At 35.1% G+C, this 18329-nt stretch overlaps 1 protein-coding gene across 1 annotated transcript in view; it reads left to right on the forward strand.

The window, feature by feature from the left end:
- HCN1 (hyperpolarization activated cyclic nucleotide gated potassium channel 1) overlaps nt 1-18329 on the forward strand; it is a 399603-nt gene that overhangs the window by 281062 nt on the left and 100212 nt on the right. The window contains exon 4 of the mRNA XM_047866836.1: nt 4714-4932. Within this exon, the coding sequence (XP_047722792.1) occupies nt 4714-4932 (219 nt within the window). The remainder of the gene's footprint in view (nt 1-4713; nt 4933-18329) is intronic.

The following is an 18329-nucleotide window of genomic DNA, read 5'->3' on the forward strand; positions in this document are numbered from 1 at the left end:
AGCAGCTCACAAGGAAATTGTAGATTTATTTTCCTACATAAAGTAATCAAAATGTTTGTATGGCAAATTATATCATTAAAAATAAATAGGAAAACAGTAAATTAGGAATAGACATTTAAAGCAAATAGTTAAAGAATTGATATCCAGTCTTCAACTATGTATTACAAATTCATAAGAAAAAAACAAGAATTTCATCAGAAATGAGAAGTCCAGTTGGTTAATAAGTATATGAAAACATTCTCAAATTCTTAGTCTGAGAAATGGAAATAAAAATAACTGTGGGCCATTATTTCTCACTAGAAAAGGTGATGAAGTGTGATTTTACTTGTTTTTGGAAAAGTTACAGCCTTTTGAAACATTCTGGCAATATATTTCAAAATCAATTGAAAACTTTACTCTTTGACCCAACAAACACACTCCTGAGAATCTATTTGATAGAGATAAAGGTTATATGTACAAAGTTGTTTATTACAGAATAGTTTATAGTGGCAAAAACTAGAAAACAATAGAAAAATAGGAGAATTAACTATAACAAAATCAACAATGGGTAATTGACATAGTTACATGAACACTAGATTATTTGGAGGAATTTTCCTGTGATAAAAGCTAAATGCAGGGAAGTATATATGATATGATCCATTTTTGTAGGGAAAAAAAAAGCCAGAATCTGTGTGTGTGTGTGTGTGTGTGTGTGTGTGTGTGTGTGTTGGATATGTGCCTAAGGAGATAAATGAAAATGAACCTAAATACACATTCTTACTTTGGCTATTATCTAACTGCATTCCTCTGGGAAATTGAAATGCTCTTCTCCAGCTCCACTTACCGTTTCCCCTCAAAAACAAAGAAATAAACAATACAAACATAATTAAAATGCAGTCTCCCCTGGACACCCCATTGGCTTTTGAATTATTCCCATTGTATCTATGTCCATCAAGATGCCTTAACAACATCACTATGCCCCTGTGTAAGGAAGGGAATCTTGCATTAGATTTAACAGCACAGTCAAAATTTATTTATTCACCCTTTTTTTCAACAGTGTTTTCAACAAAAAATATTTAGTGTGTCCACCGAATCATGCAATTTAGAGTTTAACATGATCAATGAGACATAGCCCCAGCCCTAATCTAGGAGTAGATGCCAGGCAAATGAGAAGATCATCATGTACCAGATGGAAGTCACCACAACAAGGGAATTGGAGTCCCAAGGGAGCCCAGAAGAGATTTAAAGCCAGTGAGATACAAACAAAGCTTATTTTTTCTTTTCTGTTCGTTCTTTGAATAGATCTTAGGAATTAAAGCCTTTGCAATAAATTCATTTTTAGTATATCAGTGTATTACTGAGTTGAATTTCAGGAAGTTTAATGTCACTTTAAATAACATGTATATTCAAGATTTTTATAGAACACATTTCTTTGTTCATTGAATACTCCATTTCTAGTTCCTGGAACATCTAGAATTTGGGCAACCTTAGGTTTATTTGTTAAGTATAGCTATGTATTTTCATGTGAGAAAAAAAGTGTAAGGAATGAATTTTATTTCTCAAAATGAAAACTTGTGCGTGGGTCCATTATACTGTATGCATAGTATAAAATGCAAATAATTTTCATTTCTTAAAATTGAATCTCATTTTTACACCTGTGTGTGTGTGTGTGTGTGTGTGTGTACACATGGATGGATGTATGGACGGATGGATGGATGGATGGGTGGGGCAACATGACCTTATTTTATAAGTAACAATGAATTTCACTTTAAGAAACTTAACTCTTTAACCAAACAGGGCTGGTTATTTTTGTCAGCAGCCATATGCAGTTCCAAAGTTTATGAGGTTGGGTGTTTCAGCTTTATCATGTCCTATTTTTCCTAATTGGATAACTCCATTAAAACATGAACAAAAAATTATCTACGTATATTCAATATATTTTTAAATAACTTAAAATTTTCCAATAATTTAAGAGTTAATTCGACAAAGGCAGGGATATCTTTGTGTGTATGTGGGCATGACCTTTTAGTTGCCTAGGGACCCACTTCCAGAAGGACCTTGTGCTTGTTATAAAGCTCCGCTGCTGCTATCTTGATATTCTCAATAACTTTATCTGTGAATTTATGTTCTGTAAATGAAGTTCACTGGGAGAGTGGAGCATGAACATGACCATGAGCATTGGAGCTTCAGGGGGCCACTCTGCATACACAGGTTCAGACCCGCAGGCAAAGCGGGCAACACAGAAGCCAAGCAATTGGCCTGACAGCAAGGTGCACATCTGCCTGCCTCCACAGTCTGGGATGCTGTGTCCCCAGTGTGGCCAAGCCAGAACTGGGCCAGATTACCAGTGGCAACAGCAACCCCCAAAGCAACAGCAGCAAAAGCAGCAAGTGGAAGAGGTAGGAGCGGCTCCCCCACTGCCGGCAGGGACAGGAATCTTGGTGAGAGGACAGCTGCCTATCAGTCCCAGGATCCCATCCCTGCAGTATCTACACGAACATTAAATCTGCCTAAATCCCAAAATAATGCTTGCATAACTCAGATGGTAAACTTTGTCAGCAAATTATTACAAAGTTAAGGTGTATACATGGATATTGCAATAAAGCACATCAGGGAGTTATTAGAATTTTTCACAGTTTACAATGTCCAGTTTTGAAAACTCCTGCAACATTGCAAAGCAAATATCCACCAGCCTAGAAATACAGATTAAATTTAAAGATCATCATATTTGATGGAAAATAACACTATTTTGATATGAAACTCTAAATGAACCGATCGATGAATAGCAAAAAAAGGAATTTTTTGTATAATTTTACCTTATAATTGAAAATAAAGGAATAAAATACATAAACAGGTATTTTGGATTATATACGAATTATGAAACTACTTTTGGTTTCTTGCACAACCTCAGCGAGTTATAGGAAATGTCAGAGGTAATATTAAAATGTCAGTGCATACATTTACATTAAATTCAACATATAAACAGTGTAAAGGATCTTTGCTGTGATGGAATTGTTCTGTATCTTGACTGTGGTGAGGAATACGCAAACTTATACATGGCAAACTTATACATGTGTTGAAATTGTATAAAACTTAAGTACACACACTAACAAGCACCTTAAATCAGTGAAATATGAGTGAGATCAATGGATGGTACCCATGTCAATATCCTGGTTGTAACATTGTACATACTTTGCAGGATGTTACTATTTTGGATGAAAGGTGCATGGGTTCTCTATTATTTCTTAAAATTTGCATGTTAATCTATACTTATCTTAAAGTAGAAAGTTTAATTAAAAATCACATTCATACATGAAACTAGTTTGTATAGAGTTAAATCTTCATTGAAAAATGTTCCATTAGAATCATCAGCTCCAGATGTACTAAAATTGATGTTAAATCAGAAATTTATGCCAATGTTATCATAATCTATAGAATATTCTAAGTAGTTCCAGTAATAGGTGCATCAACAGAAAGATCTTTCTTAAAATTTCTCAGAAACTATCAGAAATTATTTGTGATCTTACCTTAGCCAAAACAAGTGATGTCACTTACAATTTTATAGTTGAAAATGAAATTGCTAATTGTAAAAATGTTGATGACCTAAGAAATGGATTTGCAGAAAATTAAACCAGAAAAATTATATGATCAATATATCACAATAATACAGTATTTCTATTCATCATATTATATATAACTATGACACAAAAATATTATTTTTTGAAATACATAAATTTATGTTGTTATTCATCTATCACTATTACTATCATAAGTAATAAAATATTTTAAAGGAAAATTTAGTATCTATTATTATCTTTAACAGCACTTTTTTCTTACATTTTGAACTAATGGATCCCAAATTTTCATTTTGCACTGGACCTCATAAATTTTGTAAGTCTTGGGCCAGGAACTTGATACAAATTGATCCAAATAGTCCTTTAAATTTTATCAAAGGGTAGATAAGATATATTGAATAGCTTATTTTTGTAGAATAGAGTTTGGAGTAAATTTTTGAAAGCTTTCAGAAATTGCATCCAGTAACTAATCTCAGAAGTCAGCTCTTTTTTTTCCAGAGGGTTTGCCAAGATATTATTTTGCTTATTTTATTTTATAAAAAGCCAACAAGATTCATCCATCATCAATCCTGACATTTGAATCCCAATCTACATTACCCTGAAAGAGGACTTCAAGGAAGTCTTTCCATTTATCAGACCTGCATTGCCAAAATGTTTGTGTATGTTTCATTTAAGAAGTATAGAATTAAGGACTATGCAAATATATCCATTTGGATTTTAAATCTAAACATCGTAGTTTTGATAAAAATTCCTATACATAGACCCATCAACTTCATACTTACCTGCAACATTTCTCATCTTGCAAATACGTTGCAAGAAAATGACCACATTTCCTTGAAACTTTGGAGTCAGTCTATCAGCATTCAGTCTCGGCATTTTTATATGACAGTCACACCATTGTCCCAAAAGGAATTTTAGTTTTAAAGACAACAAACCTAAAACTGACTGGAATTCATATATTATCAGTAGATTATTTCTGTTTCCTAGTGGTAGGCAAGTTTTGGAAACCGCAGGTCATTTGAGTAGCAATTAAATGTTCCATTACCAGGATGTTTCCCCATACTCGTTACTCTATAATGTTTTTGTGTACGGGTCATACTCACTTTTTATTCTGCCATTCTAATGACTCAGCCTGTTTTCTCTTTCCCTTCTCTTCCAGAATGATTCGTGGGGAAAGCAGTATTCGTATGCACTCTTCAAAGCTATGAGTCACATGCTGTGCATTGGGTATGGAGCCCAGGCCCCAGTCAGCATGTCTGACCTCTGGATTACCATGCTGAGCATGATCGTTGGGGCCACCTGCTATGCCATGTTTGTCGGCCATGCCACAGCTTTAATCCAGTCTTTGGATTCTTCAAGGCGCCAATATCAAGAGAAGGTAATTTGTTTCATCACTACCATCTCCAAACAGCTAGTTTGTAAATTGAATTAATAGTGTTCACAGTAACTAAACCATTATTCTGTCAAAAACATAATGAAACAAAATGGATAAAACACGAAAACACAGTCTGTTTTGATATTTTAAGGTTGCTCTAAGATGCTCGCTATATAGTTATTTGTTTTCAATTTATTTGTTGAATAACGTTTTTAAATCTGAATTTACATTCACAGAAAAAACAGTTACATGTTTCAGAATGCATTAAGCTGATTTAAAGTATTATCATCGATCATGTTCTATCATATTTCCACAGTAAAATAATATAACGCCTCCTCTAATGTATGTTAGAAAAATGTTAGCGATTAAATGAAAACAGGCAGCCATTGCACATGTCCCTCTGTTTCTCTGCATTACAATCATAATTTATATTATAATCCATATGCTTAGCTGAACATATGTTGCTCTTATATCTAGATAAGTCACCACACCCTCTAGTCTTAAAAATGCATATTAACAGCTGCTGTCGTGCATTCTTCTGCACAATGTGTTAATTAAAATGATTGCAGCTCTAAACTTTTCTCAAGAGAGAGAAAAGTAAATATATGCAATGATACATTCATTGGATTTTTTTTTCATATGCTGAATTACTTTCGCTGGGGCTAAACTTTGGATAGTCAGACAGTAATTGTATACTCGACCAAACATCCTTAACTTTTTGACAGATAAAGAAGAGTATTTCCTAACTGAAGGAAGATTTTATAATGCAGAAGTTTAGTTAAACATGGCAAACTATATAGTATACACCTTGCCAAAGAGCATTTCTGGAAGCAATGGCTAAAGTAGTTCTAGAATACTTCTAGTGAGTGATAACCAGCTTAGACTTATAATTACTCACAAAACAGCCAAAGATTGTTTCAGTTGTTGTTTTATTTACAGACATTTTCAACACTATAATCACACAATACGAGAAAAGGAACCCAGATACTTTATTTCCCTTGAATGTAATGACACTGCCATCGACTACTGCAATGAGCAAGTTGGTATTTTGTTACTGAAATAATGAAGAGGTGAACCACCAAAATTGCTTCAAGGTTCATTTTAAAATAAAGGCTCCAATTAAACTGGAAAAAAAACAAAGCACATAGTAAGGGAGAGGAGACTTCATACAATGGTGACTTTGACTGAAAATTGTATACTCGAAGGAATTTGGGCTAACATAATGGGGATTTAAGATAAGATTGCAGCAAGGTGTATATTTCTATTATACTGTTTTTTTCTCTTTCAGTTGATACTGCTTTAGAAAAAAAATGCTCTTTTCCCATCTCCTTCTGTCTGCATTATTGGTACCTATTTTTCTTAAAACCAAATCTTCAATTTCTGGTATTGCATTTATTACCATTGCACTGCTTGTTAGGTGAATTCACTATTTTTATGTTTTTAGAACTGCTTTAAAGCCAGGCTTAGGGGCGCCTGGGTGGCTCAGTCAGTTAAGTTTCCAACTTCAGCTCAGGTCATGATCTTGTGGTTCGTGAGTTCGAGCCCTGCATCAGGCTATATGCTGACAGCATGGAGCCTGGAGCCTGCTTGGGATTCTGTGTCTCCCTCTCTCTCTGCCCTTACCCCACTCATGGTCTGTCTGTCTCTCTCTCTGTCTCTCTCTCTCTAAAAAATAAATAAACATTAAAAATTAAAAAAAATAAAAACAAAGCCAGGTTTAACTTGGAAACCCAATTAATTCAACTATGCAATCATAGACATTTATAAGCAAAAATGTTATGATGCCTGCAATAATAAAAATCGTCAAGCTCTTGATATTAAAAGGGCTTAATAGAAGGCAAGCATACTGAGGTAATCCTTTGTTACTTTTTTGACATATGGTACAATCTACACAGAAAGAGCTGATTACAAATATATATATATATATGTATATATATATATATATATATACACACACATATATATATACATATATATATATATATTTCCTTATTCTGAATGTTTCCTAAACTAGAGTTATACAATATATGACCTTTTAAATGTTTTCGAAGTTCATCAAAATTGTATCATATATCAGTGTTTAGTTACCTTTTTTTGGCTCATTTATATCCCATTGTATAGATATAATACATTTGTTTATCCATTTATCAGTCGATGGACATTTGAGTTGTTTCCTCCTCTGGCTATTGTGAATAGAGCTGCTGTTAAAATTTGAGTACAAGTGTAATATGAGTATCTGTTTTCAGTGCTTTTAAGCATGTACCTACGAGTGGAATTGCTGGGTCATATAACAATTTTATGTTTATCTTTTTGACAAGCTGCTTTTTCTTGTAGTTAATATTTGTCTTTAAGTGTATTAGAACCATCTCCATGGATGACTGTAAAATTAATATCGATATTATTTTCACTGATGTTATTTTTCATCAAAAATAATTTTATATTTTTGAGGCAAAAGAAAGAACTCCAATACATTTTATAGTAGTCATTCAGGTTGCACTGGTTCAACCCACCTAATCTGGCCCCAGAATTCATTCCTCGACATTGTCTGTTGTCTCTCCATCACTTGCCCTACAGTTTGGCTGCAGTAAAAGTATTGATCAAATCTAGTCTAGTGCACTACTGTATGCTGTAGTCTACTGCACGTTATCCAGCCTACTGTGTATGTCTGGAATCTCAGGGTCATTTAATTCTGTCTTCCTAGGGAACATCTGTTCGTTCTTGCTTTCCCAACCTGAAGTCGTTCTATCATCCTAAGCAGTAGCATTAGGTCCTCTGATTTTGAGATCCTTATCTACACAATTTCCCAATGATAGTAATCTGAAAGGGCTAGAGTGTCGTCATCATCATCACCGTCACCACCATCATCATCATCATTATTTTCACTCTTGACCAAAAAAAGAATGTGATGTAGCATTGCAGATTAAACTCTGACTTGAATCACACTGTATGCTGCTGATTTCATGGGGTATCATGTTTTGTATTCTGATATTTCAGACAGCTACATTTTCCCCTTCTGCCAGATAAGGTGACTTTAAAGCATGAGACTGGTGGCATTTAAAATGTGCCTCTCCTGATGCTCTGCTCTGGATTACTAGCAGGCTTCATAGTTTCTGTAACTGGGATATTGAACAAGCTCAATTTCAGAAATAACCAAAAGCAATCATATTTTTTGTCTCCAACTGTTTATTTAGCAAAAGGGTCATTTTATTCTGAACAAATAAAATTCCTCCAAGATCTTTTTGGGGCTAGAAGCCAGGAATTAGAACATACTCCATAGGCTCTCTTCTCTATCCTGTTATAAGCCTATTAGGAGCTACTATTTGTCACTAGGGAGGAGACACAAGGAGGGATTAAAGGGAAGGGAAGAGGCAGTTTTTTGTTGTTGTCATTGTTGTTTTTAGTTTATTTATTTTGAGAGGAGAGAGAGAGAAAGAGAGAGAGAAAGAGAGAGAGAGAGAGAGAGAGAGAGAGAGAGAGAGAGAGAGAAAGAGAATATGCATGCACGGGAGGGACACAGAGAGAGAGAGAATCCCAAAGCAGGCTCCACACTGTGAGTGTGGACCCCGATGCAGGGCTTGAACTCACAAACCATGAGATCATGACCTGAGCTGAAACCAAGAGTTAGACGCTTAACCGACTGAGCCACATAGGAGCCCCAGGAAGAAGCAGTTTTAATCCCTTGCTAGATGTGTTATGCTAGTGTTCTTTGATGGGTATGGCAGATGATTAAAGCTGACACTTCTTTATGAGATCCTTTGGGCTCTTCAGGTAACACCCCCTGAGTCTCCCTCCTGCACTTCCTTAGTCCTGCGAAATCCGGAAGTTATCTCCAACCTCCTTCTGCTCTGGGCTCCTTGCTTTGCCAGGTGGTACTCTTGGACAGGACCCAAGATGTAAAGCTGGCTCCCTGTGTGGCTCAGATCTGGTCCACAGAGAAGCACTCCTGCATCCCTCTCTTCACCCATCCCTCAGTGTTCTGCCTCCTACCACCAAAGCGATGAGGATCCCGTGTCTAGCCTTCCCCAATTCTTTGGCAGGAGTCAGACCCTGTCCACAAGTTAATTCTGTGTTCTTATATGTGACTCCCAACAATATGATCTTATTTCAGAGATACCCAAGTGGTTTTCTTGAAGGTGTCTCCCCAGGTAAAGTGTTAGAAGGTAGCCCTCCCACCCTCTATCCCAAAGGGGGCTGAGAAAGAGACTCAGAACAATCACTCTCTCTGAAGAAACCTGCTCAGGAAAATTCTCATTCTACCTTCTTGACATCTGTGGAGCTCCGATGGAATTGAGACCTCCTGGAGGCTTTATCCTTGCATCACCATTTACTTTTATAAACCAGTATATGAGAGACCACTTTATACAGGCTGTTTGTAGTTAAGTTCTGGAGGAGTCAAAAGTTATGTGCAGATTTTCAACTGTGCTGTGGGGTCACCACCCTTAACCCCCATGCTATTTCAAGGGTCACCTATACATATAAATGTTCCCTAGTCAACTGTTTGGAAATGTTGATTGAAAAATGCATCAGAGTATGGTTTCTTTGGATAAATGTGTGCACCTTGAACATTTAATATGTTGTCTCTGCCCTCCGTGCCAACCCCCCCATGTATTTTTAAGTGATTAAAACGTACTTTGGGGGCACATGAGTGGCTCAGTCAGTTAAGCATCCAGCTCTTTATTTCGGCTCAGGTCATAATCTCATGGGTTCATGAGTTCGAGCCCAAATTGGGCTCCATGCTGACAGCCCTCCCCTGCTCATGCCTGCTCTCTCTCTCTTTCAGAATAAATAAACTTAAATAAAATAAAATAAAATAAAATAAAATAAAATAAAATAAAATAATTGTATAAAACAATTAAATTAAAAATTAGATATTTGGAAAATACCTGTCTAGAAAAACTCCCCAAAGTATGCCTGGGTGGCTGTTAGTTAAGCATCCAACTTCAGCTCAGGTCATGATCTCACAGTTTGCAAATTCGATCCCCACATTGGGCCCTGAGACAGCATGGAGCCTGGAGCCTGCTTGGAATTCTTGGAATTCTCCCTCTCTCTCTGTCCATCCCTTGCTTTTACTCTGTCTGTTTCTCTCTCTCAAAAATAAATAAACATTAAAAAAAAATTTTAGAAAAACTCCCCAAAGTGATGAGTATTCCTTTTTTTTTTTCTTTTTTAACTGACGTTGGGTAGTTACTCTCTTTTCTAGATAGGTCTGCAGTTCACCTACTCTTCAGGAGATGAAACTGCCTTTCATCATCCTGTGCCTTTGTACTACTGCAACTTAGTTCTAACACTTGGGCACCTCCAGGGAGCCTACTACTATTTTTAGACTTGTCACTCGCCTTCCTGTCATATAATTATAGTAATAGCAGCTTTTAGGTGTAAAGTTTTCCCTCTGTAATAAGGAAGAATTACAACATAAAACACATCATGAACTTAGAATAAGAAAAACTTTCAACTCACCTTGGTAGGCTTAATGTACATGAAAGATTTTTAATGTAAAATTTGAATATGACTGAAGAATCATGTTAATTATATGAGGAAATTATCACATTGAAATACATTTATACACTGAATAGCTTCCTGAATCCAGGAAGCAGAGCGTATAAATCCAAGACAGGTGCAGGAATGATTTGTTTAAATAGACCATGCTTTCTAATGGTAGAGCCCAAGACAGTGAGCCAGTGCTACTCCAGGCTTCAAATATTGATTATATTATATAAATTTTTAAAAATTACATATTCTCAATTTAATAATGATAAGAAATTTAAAAGCTAAATTTATCCAAAAGAACAATGATACAATTTTCTTCATCTTAGCATGAGTTTATATGACTCTCATGAAAGGCCCTTTGGACTAAGAAGGTATGGTTTAATAGAAGTAGTTTCTCACTCATAAAAGTGAGTTGTATGTAATCCTATATGCAGCCATATTGAATTATACAGTTTTATGTAATCATAGCAACAACATAATATCCTAAACCTAGTCTGTCCAGGAAAATGTTTTTTTTTCTTGATTTTAATTCATAATCCATAAATCCTTATTTTTTCCTTGTAAATGAAAAACTTTTAACAGGACTATCACATACATTTCTTAATCCATAGAAATCTTTTTTTGTTTAATCAGTCTAATCTCCCAAAGTTGTATAAGCTAATGGTATGACCAAAGACAAAAAGCTAAGCACCAAGACCTCCTCTCATTTTCAATCCACTCAAATCCCATTTGCAATAAAGCAGATTTCACATCAGTTAAAGTTACTATGGTTAATGTAGATATTTTATCGGTAATACGCCCTTCCAAAAGAATTTGGGTGAAGGACGGATGATGCCATATCAACTTTTAAATTCTTACAAATCTCTCCACCAAACTTCATTTCCAGGCAAATAAATTTTTCTCAACAAACTAAATGAGTCTGACCTGTTATACCCTTCACCCTACCCCTTTATATATTTTTACCCCTTTCACTATTTACATGGGTTATGCCCTTCTCTTGGGAGGGCTGTGACATCTTCTCTGATCATCTCAACCTATAGTAACTTGTTTATTGTATCTATTTTATCTGTCCAGGGGAGTATAAGCACCATGATGGGAACACTTGTTTCTCAACTTTTGTGTAGCTCAGCCCTATACACAGAAACCTCAGTATTATGATGCTGAGGTTACAACAGTACGCAGAAGGGACAGTGAGGATTTAGAATGTTTACTGGTCTGGCCTTTATTCTAACATAAATAGGAAGAAGAGTTCACAATTTGAACTTTTCTGAATGCTGTCACTTGAGTATACATAACACATCTTTTAAAAGTTATGTTGTTTATTTACTTATACATAAGCGTACTGTAAAGATCTTGCTTCATGTTACAGCACTTACTTGCTTATGTATTATATGTATGTATTTAGCTTAAACACAGATGAAAATTTAATTTTCAATATGCTTTCTCCTCTGGAATTCTGAGATTGATTTCTCTGTAAGTAAAAGGTACATTATCAAAGTGTCTTTCATCAGGGTTGAAGCAATTTCTTTGTTTCTGGGTTGATCAGGAAGGTGTTCTCCTTTAGGACATGATGGAACCCATTGTCTAGAAAAGATGGATGGGTGAGTTCATCACTCTTACCATGCAATTCTGAGTCTTCAAAAAAAAAAGACTCTATAACCAGAGCAAAGAGGAAAAATTTGGAGTAGGAATACGATAGTTTGTAGGTAATGCTATTATTTTAAAAAGAAAGGAAGAACATTTACATCCTGCTTTTCAACCTATCTTCATTATCAAGAAATTTAGTCAGTTGAGCTGCTAGTTTGGTTTACTGATTTTGTGGGCTGTGTTAGTATTTATCCTCAGAAAAGCAAAGAGGCTTTGAAGTTATAACGATCTTGACCTTGGAAAATCAATTTGACCCAATGCTTAAATTAAAAATGGCTGGATGCCTTCATTTTCATTGGGAACATTCTTAGGAGGAAGATGTAGCTCTAAAATCCATGTGCATTCAGCAAAATGTTTCACTTGCTTTTTCTTCCTTCTTCGTAAAGTCTTCCTTCCTTTACAAATGAGAATGCCACGAGCACAACTCCCACATGGTTCCTTAATTAGTCAGAAAGATTTCCAATGCTGCTATACCATATACTTTTTGCTTCCCAGGAGCTGAATTTAACATACTCCGGTATGTTAAAGTGGTAGTATTGCCAAATGTTCTCAGGCCAAGGAGATCCTAAGACTGGGGATATCTTTGAGATTTTCTCCTAGGAACACAGCCAGTGCAGTAGCCCTGGGGTTAGCTTCATTTGACCACTTGAGCTGCTAACAAACCAGGCTCCTGGCAGAATGATGATGCTTTATTTTCAGCAGAGAAAAATGTTTTACACTAAGTACTGTTATAATGATAGGAGCAAGTAAAGGGAGAGAGTTTGAAGCTGTTAATTTAACTAAGGTGAAAAATAGAAATTTGCCAATTGTAAATCTCTTACACCACCAACTTTCAACCAACCTTTATATTTTAATATATTCTATGAGGAGATATGATATCCCTTTTCACTCAATGATACTTTCTATACCAATATTCCACTTATAGACTGAAATTTCCCTTACCTTTGCTGTAGGTATTCATGGTTCCAGGGCTGCACAATGTGACAAAAATTGGCCCTTAGCAATCCTTCATTTAATTCTTTGCAGTTTACATTTATCATTTGTAGCTCATCTAACAGCTTCTTGTAATGGCTCTAAAGTAGAGTTGCATTTTTTATCATTTTTCTTTTTTGATTGATCTACTGACTTAATTCTTTTAGAAATGTTTGAATTTTCATTTGAATTTGTACTCCCCAAAGTTCTCTTTCAAGTATTGTGCTATATTGTTTTTTTTGTCCCTTATATATCGTAAGACATAAATACATTAGTAAGCACTTTCACAGGGCAGAAGCTTGGTCACCAGAGATCCATTAGTCTGGCAAGAACCCACAATGGATAATAATTACTGAATGTAACTTGTATTTGCTTAGTCAGATCATGGGGTCACATTTGAAATAGGCCTTAAAGAATGCAGGATCTCCTTGGCCTGAGAACATTGGGCAACACAACCGCTTTAAAGTACATTAAATTCAGCTCCTGGGAATCAACAGGCAGAGGATAGTCACTATGAGAGAAATGTCCCAGAAAAGAGCCCTAATTTTGTGAAGATTGCTGGAAGACAGGAATAAAATCTACAAAGGCCCAGAGGTGGATATGTGTGGGAATATTGAATTGTCTAATTTGAGTGAAGCAAAAACTACCTTGCTGAGGAAACTGTGAAATAATATTGGGTTATAGTCCACCTACAGTAGTTTTGAATGCGGAAATGATGAAATCGTACATTGGGGAAAGGATACCCACTGCAAAATTTTAGCAATGGGATGTAGTAATTGAAGCTGTCTTTTAGGAATGTAAATTAGCAGTGCATGAGATATGGTGTACTCTTTAACCTAGACTATAAGGTTCCAAGATCAAGTAGATCACTACATAAATGCTTACTCTAGGTTAACACAACATATTAAACAGGAACAGGAATTCCAGGCTTGTAAGTAAATAGGGACACTCTAGTTAATAAAACCATTGTAAATGACATTCTTTTTATAAGGAATTATAATCCAAATAGCCTCTAGAGATAAGGTGTTATGTGAGTCAGGTCCCAAATAGTCTATTTTTTTTAATCTGTTCAATGCATATCTATCAAATACTTACTATGTGTCAGGTCTGGTAATAGAGGCTAGGCATACAATGTGAACAAATAAATATGGTACTCTCCCTCATCAAGCTTCTTATAGTACAGTAGATGGGAGAGGGAGGGGCATGACACCCAGTAACAAGATTCGAAGAAAGCAGTGAACTCTTATAAAAATTTTCAAGTGCTATGAAACGAAATGTAAAGACGCAATAAGGGATTTTAAGAATTTGACATGATTCCTATGGGGTGCAGTGGGGACGGGGAGAAGAAAAAAAGATTTATGAAGAAACCCAAAGAATGAGTAGAAGGGAGAGGGTGAAGTGAACAACATGAGGGAATGCACAGAGGTGTGAAAAGGTTTGCCATGATTCAAGAACACACAGGAAAGTGTGCTTAGAGCAGAGAAAAATGAAATGGCTCTGGATGAGACTGAAGAGATTAACATGTGTCAAGTTGGGAGAACCTCACTGGCCTACTTGACCATGTTGTACTGTATCCTAACGGCTATGAGTCTTGTAAGAATTTGAAGAAGAGAGGTATGATTAGATTTGAAATTTTTAAGAGTGTTCCAAGCCTCTTGTAGGCAGCATATAGATGGGTCTTTGTTTTTCAATCCATTCTGTCACACTATGCCTTTTGATTGGAGCGTTTAGTCCATTTACATTCAAAGTAATTATTAATAGGTATTTATTGTCATTTCATTGCTTGTTTTTTGGTTGTTTTTGAAGACTTTATCTGATTCTTTTTTGTCTTTCTCTTTTTCATGGTTTTCTGGTTTTCTTTCAAATGTCACATCTTCTTTATCCATTTGTCCATCATTGGACACTTGGGCGCTTCCATATTTTGGCTATTGAAAATAATGCTGCAGTTAAAATCGGGGTGCATATATCCACTTAAATTAGTGTTTTCATATTCTTTGGGTAATACCTAGTAGTGCAATTACTGGATCACATAATAATTCTATTTTTTAATTATTTGAGGAACCTCCATTCTGTTTTCCAAAGTTACTGTACTGGTTGCATTCCCACCAACAGTGCCTAAGAACTCATGAATTTTGCAGTTAACATATTGTCTGAACTTTAAATACAAATTAAGTACTTCCACTATACAAATGAGGCAAGTCTAAACCACTGTGATGCAAGATATTTTCAACCTTTTTCTGACTATACCAATATTTTACTTAAAGGGTACATATTATTCAGATGATAATATAAGATAGATTATTATATTTCGTATTTACTGCTTCAGCTTTGCCAAGTAAAATTATCTTAGAATAGTATATTCAATTTAAAAGATTTCTTGCTGTCCTCCTACTTCACCAAGTTATTATTAAAACTAATGAGCTAAAATTTTGGAAGTTATTTAAGCAATTGGGGAAAAGCCACTATTAAAATACGTAGCATTAGCATATTTAATGAAAAATAATCTTCAACTTCAGTATTGCAGTTTTATTAAGCAATATTCGGAGGGGATTCAAGATGTCTACTAAATGACACAAATAGATTATTTCCACTTTTTCCTCATTGAGAACAGATTGCTAGTAATCATGACTGCCTGAATTAAGTTCCACCCTTGAATTTAGTGGAAAAGCAACATATTAGAAACAGGTGCAGAGCTGCTGAAGGTAGGTGCATGGAGGGGAAAGAGAGAAATGAATTTACAGCAGAGCAAGAACAGGAAAATGATTAAAAACCACATTTCACAACGAAAAAGCCAGTCCTGTGGCACAATGCAGTGTAGGACCATGCTCTGTCTGCACAGGTAGCTTTCAACTGGTTTAGATCAGGCTCTGGTTGGAGGACTCCCATCCTCCATCTGGGTCCACCAAATTTTGACCAGTTTATAAAATGTATTTTTACTACGCTGTTTGTTCCCTCTGTTTTGGTGGCATATGGCAGGCAGATTGTACAGCTGAGCTGGTTCTATAGACATGAGAATTTTGGCTTACACATACTTTAAAAGGTGAGGAGGCTCCGAATCACGTCATAGTAATGGCCAGAAAATAGTGAACGGTTCATGCTTCTTACAAGAGCAGTGAACATTCTCAAACAGCCGCATGGGAATCAAATAGATGATAATTGTGGAATTTTCTTTTCCAGTTTAGCCAAACTTACTTTTTCTTAAATTGCATTCACCATTTAATTTCTCCAGATTTTTCATCCAAAATTTTTAGTAGTTAAAAACAAACACAAAAATTCTAAAAAACACTTAAATTTACCTTTAAAAAGGTGGTAAACATTACTCCAAATATCAGGAATTTTACAACTGATTTGAGGAATGATTCTTCTGAAATGCTTTTAAAGGGTAAAGGGGTAAAAGTGTTAATTGTCTGGAAGTTTTCTTTATTGGAACACCATTCCCTGATTGGATGACTCATTCTTCCTGGCTTCTTGGCAATATTATAGCCTCCTAGTCATGCAAGCTACAGGAAGTTGTGCGTTGGAGAAATCATAAAATTTTAAAAATTACATTTATAGATCAATTCTCCTTTTTAAAAAAATGATTCAGATGACTAGATTCTAACTTCAATAAATTAACAAAGTCTTCTTTATGCAATCACGGTAATAATACCTTTAATTAGCAATCTGAAACATCTAGCATAAAGAATGCCATATCACCACATTTTGTAGACTTATCATAAAATATCCCATTTTCCATATGAGTTTTAGATATTAATAACTGGAGGCTGAATCTATGCAATTTTAAAGAATCAAAACAAAGAAAATAATCAGTATTCTGAGAATGAGTATGCATGGGGGCTCACCTATATTAGAACATATCTATAGGAACGTATCTGCATTTTTTAAATGGCTCGATTATCATCCAGATAGCTAATGCTATGTAAACAACATTAGCATCAATATTTCCTTGGCTTAAAAGATATTAGGTTCCATTTTATGATGTTATTGACACTGGAAAGAAGGAAGATTTTTCTGTTTAGATATCCTTATTATTATTGTATTCTCAATTAATTCACATTTTAGAGATAAGAAGCCTGTGATCCACAGAGATTAAGTTATATTCCATATTCCCACATCTAGCTAGCAGAGTGAAAACAATACAAAGCAGCATTCTTATTTTCTAACCCAGTGTGCTTTGGAGAGATGCATAGGGAGCTAAGGAGAATAAAATTATCAGAAGTATTTTACAGGTCAGCCTTTGCATTTTCCTTCCAACCTCCAAAAACAGACCATAGCATCCAAAGACCCTGTTCTCAGATAAAATTACTATGCTAAGATTGTTGCATTTGTATAAACAAATTTTTGGGGGAAAAAAAACAGTGATGTTCAAGTCAGAGCATATTAATTGCCTTTTTCCTTGATCGAGACTGTGTACTTGGTAAGCAAGAGTATTAGTGGGCATTGTATACAGATATAAATAACTTTTCACTAAAAAGTTATTTTGCCAGTGCTGTTTAGATGCTTTCAGCTTTATAAACAGTGCATTTTTACACTTTAGAAAATCAATTTCCATGATTTTTATTGACAGTGAAATAGTAACCCACAGATTTCATATTGTTGTACAGTTTTTCTTTGATATAGTTAATGTAATATACACACCATTCAGATGTCGGAGGGTTGTTAATATCCCATTACATTCATTCATCAATCAGGTTTTGTACACAAACCTTTTCATTTATTTGAAAGCAAATGTACATGCCACAGCAGCACATTTATAGAACCCCTAGTAGTGCAAGGAGATCTAAAGGGAAACATGAGGGCAGAATGTGTTAAGCATTCATCATTAGCATCTGCTAACAAACTTGCAGAGCAATTACTTTTTTTATTTAATAGCTGGAGAACCTGTCGTATAGATGGCTTGGAAAATTTATCTCACGAGCAAAACACAGAGCATTTCATTCTTTCAGAATTAGGTACGTCTGTCAGTGCCATGGGTTTGCTAGCAACTTTGTACATGTTTCTCAGAGGTTGTAGAAGTTCAGTTCTTTTTCTGGAGTAGATATATGTGAAAATACTACTTGAGTTAGCATTTTATTCCTTTGTATTTTAATATTAAATGATTGCTGGAAAATATTAAGTATTTTTGACATTAGCCGGAAATAACTCATTATTTTTAAATGAGTGAAAGTTAACTTATTAAAAAAAAAGCTAACTGATTAAAAAAGTTTTATTTCCTTATGAAATTTGAAAACTAGTTGTGGAAATTGAAATTATGTACTCATGTTTTAATACATTATTTATTTTTTAAGAAAATT

This window comes from Prionailurus viverrinus, chromosome A1 (genome assembly GCF_022837055.1).
Source record: "Prionailurus viverrinus isolate Anna chromosome A1, UM_Priviv_1.0, whole genome shotgun sequence".
NCBI lineage: Eukaryota > Metazoa > Chordata > Mammalia > Carnivora > Felidae > Prionailurus > Prionailurus viverrinus.